Source organism: Etheostoma spectabile, chromosome 24, assembly GCF_008692095.1.
Source record: "Etheostoma spectabile isolate EspeVRDwgs_2016 chromosome 24, UIUC_Espe_1.0, whole genome shotgun sequence".
Classification (NCBI taxonomy): domain Eukaryota; kingdom Metazoa; phylum Chordata; class Actinopteri; order Perciformes; family Percidae; genus Etheostoma; species Etheostoma spectabile.
Window position 1 is genome coordinate 14736144 of NC_045756.1, and position 10974 is coordinate 14747117.

The 10974-nt window shown below is 43.5% G+C and overlaps 2 protein-coding genes across 4 annotated transcripts in view; one reads left to right on the forward strand and one right to left on the reverse strand.

Annotated features, from left to right (window-relative positions):
• Nucleotides 1–2403, forward strand: part of ccdc14 (coiled-coil domain containing 14) — a 10815-nt gene extending 8412 nt beyond the window's left edge. For both annotated transcript variants that reach the window (XM_032505906.1, XM_032505905.1), the window contains exons 8-11: nucleotides 379–464; nucleotides 619–762; nucleotides 949–1051; nucleotides 1836–2403. In XM_032505906.1, the coding sequence (XP_032361797.1) occupies nucleotides 379–464; nucleotides 619–762; nucleotides 949–1051; nucleotides 1836–2403 (901 nt within the window). The remainder of the gene's footprint in view (nucleotides 1–378; nucleotides 465–618; nucleotides 763–948; nucleotides 1052–1835) is intronic.
• Nucleotides 2404–2718: 315 nt separating this feature from the next.
• The window catches only part of LOC116673703 (ankyrin repeat domain-containing protein 10), a 19561-nt gene continuing 11305 nt past the window's right edge, over nucleotides 2719–10974 (reverse strand). Inside the window, exons 5-6 of one of the 2 annotated variants that reach the window (XM_032505930.1) lie at nucleotides 5040–5120; nucleotides 2719–4902 (exon numbers count right to left, since the gene is read on the reverse strand). In XM_032505930.1, coding sequence (XP_032361821.1) covers nucleotides 4517–4902; nucleotides 5040–5120 — 467 coding nt within the window. In that variant the 3' untranslated portion in view covers nucleotides 2719–4516. Of the gene's footprint in view, nucleotides 4906–5039; nucleotides 5121–10974 lie in introns of both variants that reach the window. The other variant, XM_032505929.1, reaches the window with a different exon arrangement.

The window sequence follows — 10974 nt, forward strand, 5'->3', positions numbered from 1 at the left end:
GGTGCCACCTGCTCATCAGATACACATTCACACTCTGATACGCAGCACTGGTGGCAACTCAGGGTTCAGTGTCTTGCCCAAGGACACTCCGACATGGGACCTCAGGGCCAGGGATCGAACCACCAACCTTCCGATTGGTAGGCAACCGCTCTACCACTGAGCCACAGCCGCCCCAAAATGACAGTATAGACAAAAATATCAAGTACATTGAGCTGTGTCAGGTGTTCCATAGAGCCAAATGGCCTCCTCTCCACCATGGCGATATGGGAGAGAACACACATCACCTACATATTACTTTAACAAAAGTTGTGTGTGTGTGTGTGTGTGTGTGTGTGTGTGTGTGTGTGTGTGTCTCTGTCTGTGTGTCTGTGTGTCTAGACGTGTGAGGATTCTTAACCTGCAGTTAAAGGAGAAGGAGAAAGCTGAGAGGCGACAGACTACGGATACACTCTGTAACTCAGAAGGTAAAGCGTGCGTGTGTGTGTGTGTGTGTGTGTGTGTGCGTGTGTGCGTGTGCGTGTGCGTGTGCGTGTGCGTGTGCGTGTGTGTGTGTTCTCTGTGTTGACTTTCCGGACTAAAGGGATGTATTTGTCGTTTGAATCCCGTGTCTCTCCACAGTGTGGACTTTGCAGGAGGAGCTCACCACCGCTCAGGGCCGACTGCAGGACCTCCAGGATGACCTCACAGAACTACAGAAGGCCCTTCAGGACGCACAGAGACAGCTGAGAGACAGAGAAGCAGATAACGCATGCATCAAAACAGGTTCAGACTTCCTGGTGGGATCATACCACCACGATACTCTAACTTCTCACATTACTCTAACCATGTGTGATCTTTTTGAGCAGATCAAGAAATTCAAATTATATAGAAGAGCAATGATGAGGACATTGGTGGGGTTGTTATATAATGTATGTGTGTGTGTGTGTCTGTCTGTGTGTGTGTGTGTAGACTTGGAGGCCACTAGAAGCAGGTTGCTGGACAGTGAGCGAGAGAAGACGGAGTTGGCTTCACTTGCCCAGCAAAGACTGGACGAGATAGGAAACCTTAAAAGGTGTCTGTGTGTGTCTGTGTGTGTCTGTGTGTCTGTGTGTGTTCGTGTGTGTGTGTCCTCTCTGTGGGTCTCTTCCAATATGAGAGTGCTGAAGCTTTGCTTAGAGAAGTGCAATATGTTAGTGCTGAAAGCTCCTTAACCCTTGTGTTGTCAACCAGGAAACTTTTTTTTTTTTTGTTTCTGGGTCAAAATTTAAAATGCACACTTTTGTGGCTTTTATAAATGTTATTTGCCACTTTTTTCGTTGTTTTTCTTAAGTTTTTTTCAGACATTTTTGTAACTTTTTTTACTCCGAGTACAAGTTTGTCGATTTTTCTTTTTTTTCTGCGTTTTTTTTTTTTTTACACATTAGTTGTTTTATTCCCCCAACGTTTTTGAATCTTTTTCCAACATTTTTGTCACTTTTTTCAACTTTCTTTAATCGTTATTTTTTTCCCCCCCAAATGCTATAACATGTAGCCTGACGTAGTCATTCTCAGATTCTAGTCGGAATATGAACTTATGACTTTAAATGTTGTGGGCGGGGCTAAGTCAATGAAAGGAACAAACTGATCATTTATTCCACTCGTGAAGAGCGTTGTACGGAACCATCCAAGTTATTATTATTTTTTTGACAATTTGGTTGAAAGAAATCCCAAATTTCTGATATGGAAGCTTTTTGAAAATGGGTCAAATTTGACCCGAGGACAACAGGAGGGTAAACTAGGATGGCTTTTTATAGAGAAAATGTGAGCGTAGCACCATGGAGCCCCCTCCGATTTCTCCTCTCCTCTGTCTGTTTCAGGAGTCTTCAGCATCAGGATTCATTAAATTGTCCTATAGCTGTTGACAGCTCGGTCGTAGACACTCTGCCAACTAAGCAACATTTTAACCAACACCAGCACAGACAGGATCCAGTGGAGCCCCCCACTGACCGCATCACCCAGTTCCTGATGTCTCTGGGTCAGCTGGCGCCAACACACACGGAGCATGTGTCTGCGGCTGCAGAGAGGGACGGAAACGCACTAGAGCAGAAGAAACTGAACTCAGACCAGCCGAGAGACAAGTTATCGCATCCGGATGTCAGACCTCAGCTAGGTGACCAACCCGAAGACTCGGCCCATCACCAAAACTCTCCTCTCGACCAATCACAAGGCCAGTCACGCGGGTGGCGGCTGGAGAAGACGCACAGACGGGCGTTTAACGCCACGCTGTCCCAGTGGGACGTGGAATCTGTGTGGTCTGATTGGAGCACGAGGTCAGGGTCGACCTTCGACACCAGAGACGAGGCGGCGTTCAGGGACGGCCTGGCAGCTCTGGACGCCAGCATAGCCAGTCTGCAGAAGACCATTCAACTGGATCTGGGGAAGTGATACACACTTGAAATATATATATATATATATATATATATATATATTGTAATTCATACCCTTGTTTGTATTCTGCATGTAGCCATTTTTGATGATTGTAACAAGTTAGATAAGAAATAAAGCATTTTAATTTATTTTTCTTGGTTGTGATTGCTTTGCTGGATGGAGACAAGTTACAGTGTAGCAGCAGCCTGGTTTGTCCCTCTCTCCCTGAATGCTTTACAACTCTTTTAGATGCACCTTATTCAATGAAACAAAACCTGAAACCAATCATGAAAATCCCTCACCACATCAAAAAATCAAAGACTCACGCATATGCCATTTTTATGAAACTGCAAAACATGTTTTAATAGCAAAAGAGGCAAAACCAGAACAAGTATAAAACCAGTCAAAAGCAGCAGTGCACATTCACACAGCTGACGTAGTGTTTCCAAAAAAGAGGCATTCCTTCAGGTACAATATCCGAAAGATTCCCAAAAAAGCCTACAGTACGCTTTATAAAATTACAGTACATTATTTAATCAAAAAGCGGATCATCTGCTCTGAAACATAAATAACAAATGGTTTCAAAATAAAAGCAACAAAAAAAACCTAAACCGTTAACATTCCCTTTGGTAGATCAAGGCTCGCGAGGATCGTCGGTGCAGTTGGTCCTCGCTGCTGAAGGTACGGCAGATCAGGCCACGTTAGGAGAAGACGGCCACCAACACGCACAAAACCCGACATAATCCATAATCCACGGCCTAAGGGCTACTGCTGGCTGCTTTGCACTGCACTATTAATAGTGATATCCAGCCAGCAGTAGCAGAGACACAAAAATCAATGTTGTACAGAAATACATTGGAGAAAATAATGTGTCTCTTTATGCTCAACCCCAGTGTGGATTAATGGAGATTAGAAGAGGACGCAGGACATTCAGGAAAGTAATAATGAAACAACACTGATCGATGGTCACACAGGTGCTAGTCTATACCCGTGATGTTATATAATTTTTTTCAGCCGGATGTCTGAACTTCTGCTTTCTTTGTGTTGTACATTTGAACTCTGGTGGATTTCTGCTTAGCACCGCCTCAAGACAATTTTGATTGGTTCAAAGAAAAGCCAATAAACCAGAGCAGCACCTAGCCAGACCCTCCTTTGCAGAGCTGTGGTGGAAGGTCTGGCAATGCGAGACTACACCGGTGCGGACCCCAAACAATCCACACCTCCAGCTGTTCATTTTGAAAAACAGTATATTGAAATGGTGTTTTACAATGCAACATATGCAGTGGGGATGTTTAGGACGATTTTATGTAAAGCCAACATTCGACTTGCATTAAAGACAACACTAGCATTAAAGGAGCAGTCTAACATTTTGAGAAAAGCTGTAATACTCAGAGAAAATAGATATATGTTTCATATCAATATAAGCCATGTCCAGGATGAAAGAAAACTCCACGGCTTATAAAATATGTATTCTTGTTTTTTTGTGTGTCAAACGGATCACTTTAATTTCTGTACTTCCAGTACCAAGATATCTTAAGCCTAGCAGAGCACAAAGACTACAAGCAGGGGCCCAGATCTATCAAAAGTAGAAAATAATTGCATCTTTCAACAGCTGCAAAGCTGTCAGATTAAGTGTTAGCAAGCTGGTCACCACTTTACCCAAGACACACCTGGGTTTACTTCAGTTCTGACAGTATGGTCACCTGGCAACCCCACATGGAGGTCAGGACTATTACATACTAGCTGAGTCCTAATGCCATGGCAACTAATTCAAAACAGTCTGAAATGGGTTGATGTTGAAAAAACTAAAATGTCCCAAAATGCAAATATATGTATAAAATATGACAGTGGTACATACTGTATTACTTAGTTTGACTATGTTGAACTCCAATATGTTAATTAGACTATACTGATTAGCGTCTGAATTCTTTCTCTTTTGGGGAAGATAGGCTTTCCAATATGGGGGGGGGGGTAACCGTGTCCTGGATGTCTGTAATAGTGACTCTGGGTTTGGCAGCAAATGGATTATTCCCCAAAATGTGAGAGTGTTCTTTTCCGCGAGAGAAGGCATATGAAAGAGCAGTGCGTCCCTTTTCCCAGGAGGCTGGCTGTGAAAGGCGGTCCTCTGTCTTTAGGAGTCGTGGTAGAGGTGGACGGTGCTGGCCACAGCCTGCTTGTATCTGTGCTCCGCCCGGATGCTGCTGCTGTAGTCCAGGCAGCCGCTGTCGCTCAGCTCCTCCGCCGTGTCTCCGAAGCCGTGGTAGTGTCCGTAATGCAGGACGTCCCCGCAGTCTGCTCCCGTCAGCCCCCGCCGGGGCGGGCGGTGGGACACACAGCTGCTGGGACTGCCGGCCAGATGCAGGGAACCACACATGTCAGAAAGCTGAGCAGGCACTGCTGGCTGCTGATTGGCTGGAGCGGTAGGCGGCGAGGCGATGCTTTTGGGTGGCTCGTAGCCATCCCGGTCATAAGGCAGTGTGTAGTAATGGCCATTGGTGGGGGCTTTGGTGTCGTCATCTGCTTTAATAACAAGACACATTCTCTTTAAAAGCAGTCCATGCACCATTGTGCTTTATTATTTTGTGTTCTTTGTTTATTATCTTTTTTTTTTATTAGCGGCTACATCTGTTATAATCAAAAAGCTCCAGTCCCACCTGAGTTGAGCTCCTGTGCAGACTCCATGTTCATGCTCTCCAGCTCCTCACCTCCACTGGCCTGCATCTGTCCCAAAACATCTGCAGCAGGAGACAGTGACAAAGGTAAAGAAGGCTGCATGGAAATGACATCATGTATTATATTATATATTATATTATATGGGGCGGCTGTGGCTCAGTGGTATAGCGGTTGCCTGCCAATCGGAAGGTTGGGTGGTCGCCCCCGTCCTGCAGTCATTGTCGAAGTGTCCTTGGGCAAGACATTGAACCCGAGTTGCCCCCGGTGGCGCATCGGAGTGTGAATGTGTGTGAATGTTTATCTGATGAGCAGGTGGCACCTGTACGGCAGCCCGGCCACAGTGATGAATGTGTGTGAATGGTGAATGTGTCCTGTAGATGTAAAGCGCTTGAGCAGTTGTTAAGACTGGAAAAGCGCTATAATACAGCACATTACATTTATTATATTGATATTAATGATTTATTATCTGTGAAAAAAAAAAAAAAATAATATATTATATTATAATATATTTTTTTTTAAACGAGACAAGAGAAAGAACAGTTGTGGAAATTTTGATGGGAATTTTCTAAGATTGGGTGTCTCTTACTACAGGGGGCCACAGGATATGTATATCACACAGTTTGACTGTACTTCTTTTCCCCAACAGTTTCTTACTGGGAGTGAAGGGGGTACTACAGAAACTACTACTACTACTTTATACTAAATGTGCTGTATTTATATAGCGCTTTTCCAGTCTTAACAACTGCTCAAAGCGCTGTTACATCTACAGGGAACATTTACCATTCACACATTCAAACACTGTGGCCGGGGCTGCCGTACAAGGTGCCACCTGCTCATCAGATAAACACTCACACACATTCACACTCCGATGCGCAGCACCGGGGGCAACTCAGGGTTCAGTGTCTTGCCCAAGGACACTTCGACAATGACTGCAGGGGCGGGGATCAAACCACCAACCTTCCGACTGGCAGGCAACCGCTCTACCACTGAGCCACAGCCGCCCCTAGCCGCCCTACTAGAGCCCGACCAATATATCGGCGGGCCGATATTTAGCATTTCCTGATCTATTGTATTGGCATTTATAATGCGCGATTTATTAAAAAGAATTCATCTGAATAATTTATAATGACAAATAAATAATTCTGATCAATGAATATTTAGAAGATAAAAACAGACAGTCAACCACGTTATGAGCGTTGGCGTAGACGCTCTACAATGCCCCTGTTGGCAACATGTAAGGTATAAAAGAGACTTCAGATCCAGTATTAGGGACCACTAAGGTCTATATAAAAGAGACTAAGAAATAAAGCTTTTAATTTATTTTTCTTGGTTTTGATTGCTTTGCTGGATGAGACAAGTTACAGTGTAGCACAGCCTGGTTTGTCCTCTCTCCCTGAAGTGCTTACAACTCTTTTAGATGCACCTTATTCAATGAAACAAACCTGAAACCAATCTGAAAATCCCTCACCCATCAAAAAATCAAGACTCACGCATATGCCTTTTTATGAAACTGCAAAACATGTTTTATAGCAAAAAGGCAAAACCAGAACAAGTATAAAACCGTCAAAAGCAGCAGTGCACATTCACACAGCTGACGTAGTGTTTCCAAAAGAGGCATTCCTTCAGGTACATATCCGAAAGATTCCCAAAAAGCCTACAGTACTTTATAAAATTACAGTACATTATTTAATCAAAAAGCGGATCATCTGCTCTGAAACATAAATAACAAATGGTTTCAAAATAAAAGCAACAAAAAAACCTAAACCGTTAACATTCCCTTTGGTAGATCAAGGCTCGCGAGATCGTCGGTGCAGTTGGTCCTCGCTGGCTGAAGGTACGGCAGATCAGGCCACATTAGGAGAAGACGGCCACCAACACGCACAAAACCCGACATAATCCATAATCCACGGCCTAAGGGCTACTGCTGGCTGCTTTGCACTGCACTATTAAGTATATCACGCCAGCAGTAGCAGAGACACAAAAATCAATGTGTACAGAAATACATGGAGAAATAATGTGTCTCTTTATGCTCAACCCCGTGTGGATTATGAGATTAGAGAGACGCAGGACATTCAGGAAAGTAATAATGAAACAACACTGATCATGGTCACACAGTGCTAGTCTATACCCGTGATGTTATATAATTTTTTTCAGCCGGATGTCTGAACTTCTGCTTTCTTTGTGTTGTACATTTGAACTCTGGTGGATTCTGCTTCCACCGCCTCAAGACAATTTTGATTGGTTCAAGAAAAGCCAATAAACCAGAGCAGCCACTAGCCCAGCCTCCTTTGCAGAGCTGTGGTGGAAGGTCTGGCAATGCGAGACTACACCGTGCGGACCCCAAACATCCACACCTCCCCTGTTCATTTTGAAAAACAGTATATTGAAATGGTTTTTACAATGCAACATATGCAGTGGGGATGTTTAGGACGATTTTATGTAAAGCCAACATTCGACTTGCATTAAAGACAACACTAGCATTAAAGGAGCAGTCTAACATTTTGAGAAAGCTGTAATACTCAGAGAAAATAGATATATGTTTCATATCAATATAAGCCATGTCCAGATGAAAGAAAACTCCACGCTTATAAATATTGTATCTTTGTTTTTTTTGTTCAAACGGATCACTTTAATCTGTACTTCCAGTACCAAGATTCTTAAGCCTAGCAGAGCACAAAGACTACAGCAGGGGCCCAGATCTATCAAAAGTAGAAAATAATTGCATCTTTCACAGCTGCAAAGCTGTCAGATTAAGTGTTAGCAAGCTGTCACCACTTTACCCAAGACACACCTGGTTTCTTCATTTCTGACAGTATGGTCACCTGCAACCCCACATGGAGGTCAGGACTATTACATACTAGCTGAGTCCTAATGCCATGGCAACTAATTCAAACAGTCTGAAATGGGTTGATGTTGAAAAAACTAAAATGTCCCAAATGCAAATATATGTATAAAATATGACAGTTACATACTGTATTACTTAGTTTGACTATGTTGAACTCCAATATGTTAATTAGACTATACTGATTAGCGTCTGAATTCTTTCTCTTTTGGGGAAGATAGGCTTTCCAATATGGGGGGGGGGTAACCGTGTCTGGATGTCTGTAATAGTGACTCTGGGTTTGGCAGCAAATGGATTATTCCCCAATGTGAGAGTGTTCTTTTCCGCGAGAGAAGGCATATGAAAGAGCAGTGCGTCCTTTTCCCAGGAGGCGGCTGTGAAAGGCGGTCCTCTGTCTTTAGAGTCGTGGTAGAGTGGACGGTGCTGGCCACAGCCTGCTTGTATCTGTGCTCCGCCCGGATGCTGCTGCTGTAGTCCAGGCAGCCGCTGTCCGTCAGCTCCTCCGCCGTGTCTCCGAAGCCGTGGTAGTGTCCGTAATGCAGGACGTCCCGCGAGTCTGCTCCCGTCAGCCCCCGCCGGGCGGCGGTGGGACACACAGCTGCTGGGACTGCCGGCCAGATGCAAACCACACATGTAAGAAGCGAGCACACTGCTGGCTGCTGATTGGCTGAGCGGTAGGCGCGAGGCGATGCTTTTGGGTGGCTCGTAGCCATCCTTCATAAGGCAGTGTGTAGTAATGGCCAGTGTGGGGGCTTTGGTGTCGTCATCTGCTTTAATAACAAGACACATTCTCTTTAAAAGCAGTCCATGCACCATTGTGCTTTATTATTTTGTGTTCTTTGTTTATTATCTTTTTTTTTTATTAGCGGCTACATCTTGTTATAATCAAAAAGCTCCAGTCCCACCTGATTTGAGCTCCTGTGCAGACTCCATGTTCATGCTCTCCAGCTCCTCACCTCCACTGGCCTGCATCTGTCCCAAAACATCTGCAGCAGGAGACAGTGACAAAGGTAAAGAAGGCTGCATGGAAATGAACATCAGTATTATATATATTTATTATTGGGCGGCTGTGGCTCAGTGGTATAGCGGTTTGCCTGCCAATCGGAGGTTGGTGTTCGATCCCCGTCCCTGCAGTCATTGTCGAAGTGTCCTTGGCAAGACATTGAACCCCGATTTGCCCCCGGTGCTGCGCATCGTTGTGAATGTTTTGAATGTTTATCTGATGAGCAGGTGGCACCTTGTACGGCAGCCCCGCCACAGTGTATGAATGTGTGGTGAAGTGAATGTGTCCTGTAGATGTAAAGCGCTTTGAGCAGTTGTTAAGACTGGAAAAGCGCTATATAATACAGCACACATTTACATATTATATGATATTATATGATTTATTATCTGTGAAAAAAAAAAAAAAAAAATATATATAATATATATTATATATTTTTTTTTTAAACGAGACAAGAAAGAACAGCTTGGGAAATTTTGATGGGAATGTTCTAAGATTGGGTGTCTCTTTACTACAGGGGTCCCACAGGAATATGTATTATCACCAGTTTGACTGTACTTCTTTTCCCCAACAGTTTCTTACTGGGAGTGAAGGGGGTACTACAGAAACTACTACTACTACTTTTATACTAAATGTGCTGTATTTATATAGCGCTTTTCCAGTCTTAACAACTGCTCAAAGCGCTGTTACATCTACAGGGAACATTTACCATTCACACACATTCAAACACTGTGGCCGGGGCTGCCGTACAAGGTGCCACCTGCTCATCAGATAAACACTCACACACATTCACACTCCGATGCGCAGCACCGGGGCAACTCAGGGTTCAGTGTCTTGCCCAAGGACACTTCGACAATGACTGCAGGGGCGGGGATCAAACCACCAACCTTCCGACTGGCAGGCAACCGCTCTACCACTGAGCCACAGCCGCCCCTCCGCCCTACAGAGCCCGACCAATATATCGGCGGGCCGATATTTAGCATTTCCTGATCTATTGTATTGGCATTTATATGCCGATTTATTAAAAGAATCATCTGAAATTTTATAATGACAAATAAATATTCTGATCATGAATATTTAGAAGATAAAAACAACAGTCAACCACGTTATGAGCGTGGCGTAGACGCTCTACAATGCCCCTGTTGGCAACATGTGGTATAAAAGAGACTTCAGATCCAGATTAGGGACCACTAGGTCTATATAAAAGAGTTCAGATACTGTATTAGGGGACCACTAAGGTCTATATAAAAGAGACTTCAGATCCAGTATTAGGGACCACTAGGTCTAATAAAAAAGACTTCAGATACAGTTTAGGGGACCACTAAGGTCTATATAAAGAGACTTCAGATCAGTATTAGGGGACCACTAAGGTCTATATAAAAGAGACTTCAGATACTGTATTAGGGACCACTAGGTCTATATAAAGAACTTCAGACAGTATTAGGGACCACTAAGTCTATATAAAGAGACTTCAATACAGTATTAGGGGACCACTAAGGTCTATATAAAAGAAACTTCAGATCCAGTATTAGGGACCACTAGGTCTATAAAAAAGTTCAGATCCAGTATTAGGGGACCACTAGGTCTATATAAAAGAGACTTCAGATACTGTATTAGGGGGGAACACTAAGGTCTTTAAAAGAGTTCAGATACAGTATTAGGGACCACTAGGTCTATTAAAAGAGACTTCAGATACAGTATTAGGGACCACTAAGGTCTATATAAAAGAGACTTCAGATCCAGTATTAGGGAACCACTAGGTCTATATAAAAGAACTTCAGATACAGTATTAGGACCACTAAGGTCTATATAAAAGAGACTTCAGATACAGTATTAGGGGACCACTAAGTCTATATAAAGAGACTTCAGATCCAGTACTAGGGGACCACTAAGTCTATATAAAAGAGACTTCAGATACTGTATTAGGGGACCCCTAAGGTCTATAAAAGAGACTTCAATCCTAGTAGGGGACCACTAAGGTCTATATAAAAAGACTTCAGATACATTATTAGGACCACTAAGGTCTATATAAAAGAGACTTCAGATACAGTATTAGGGGACCACTAAGGTCTAT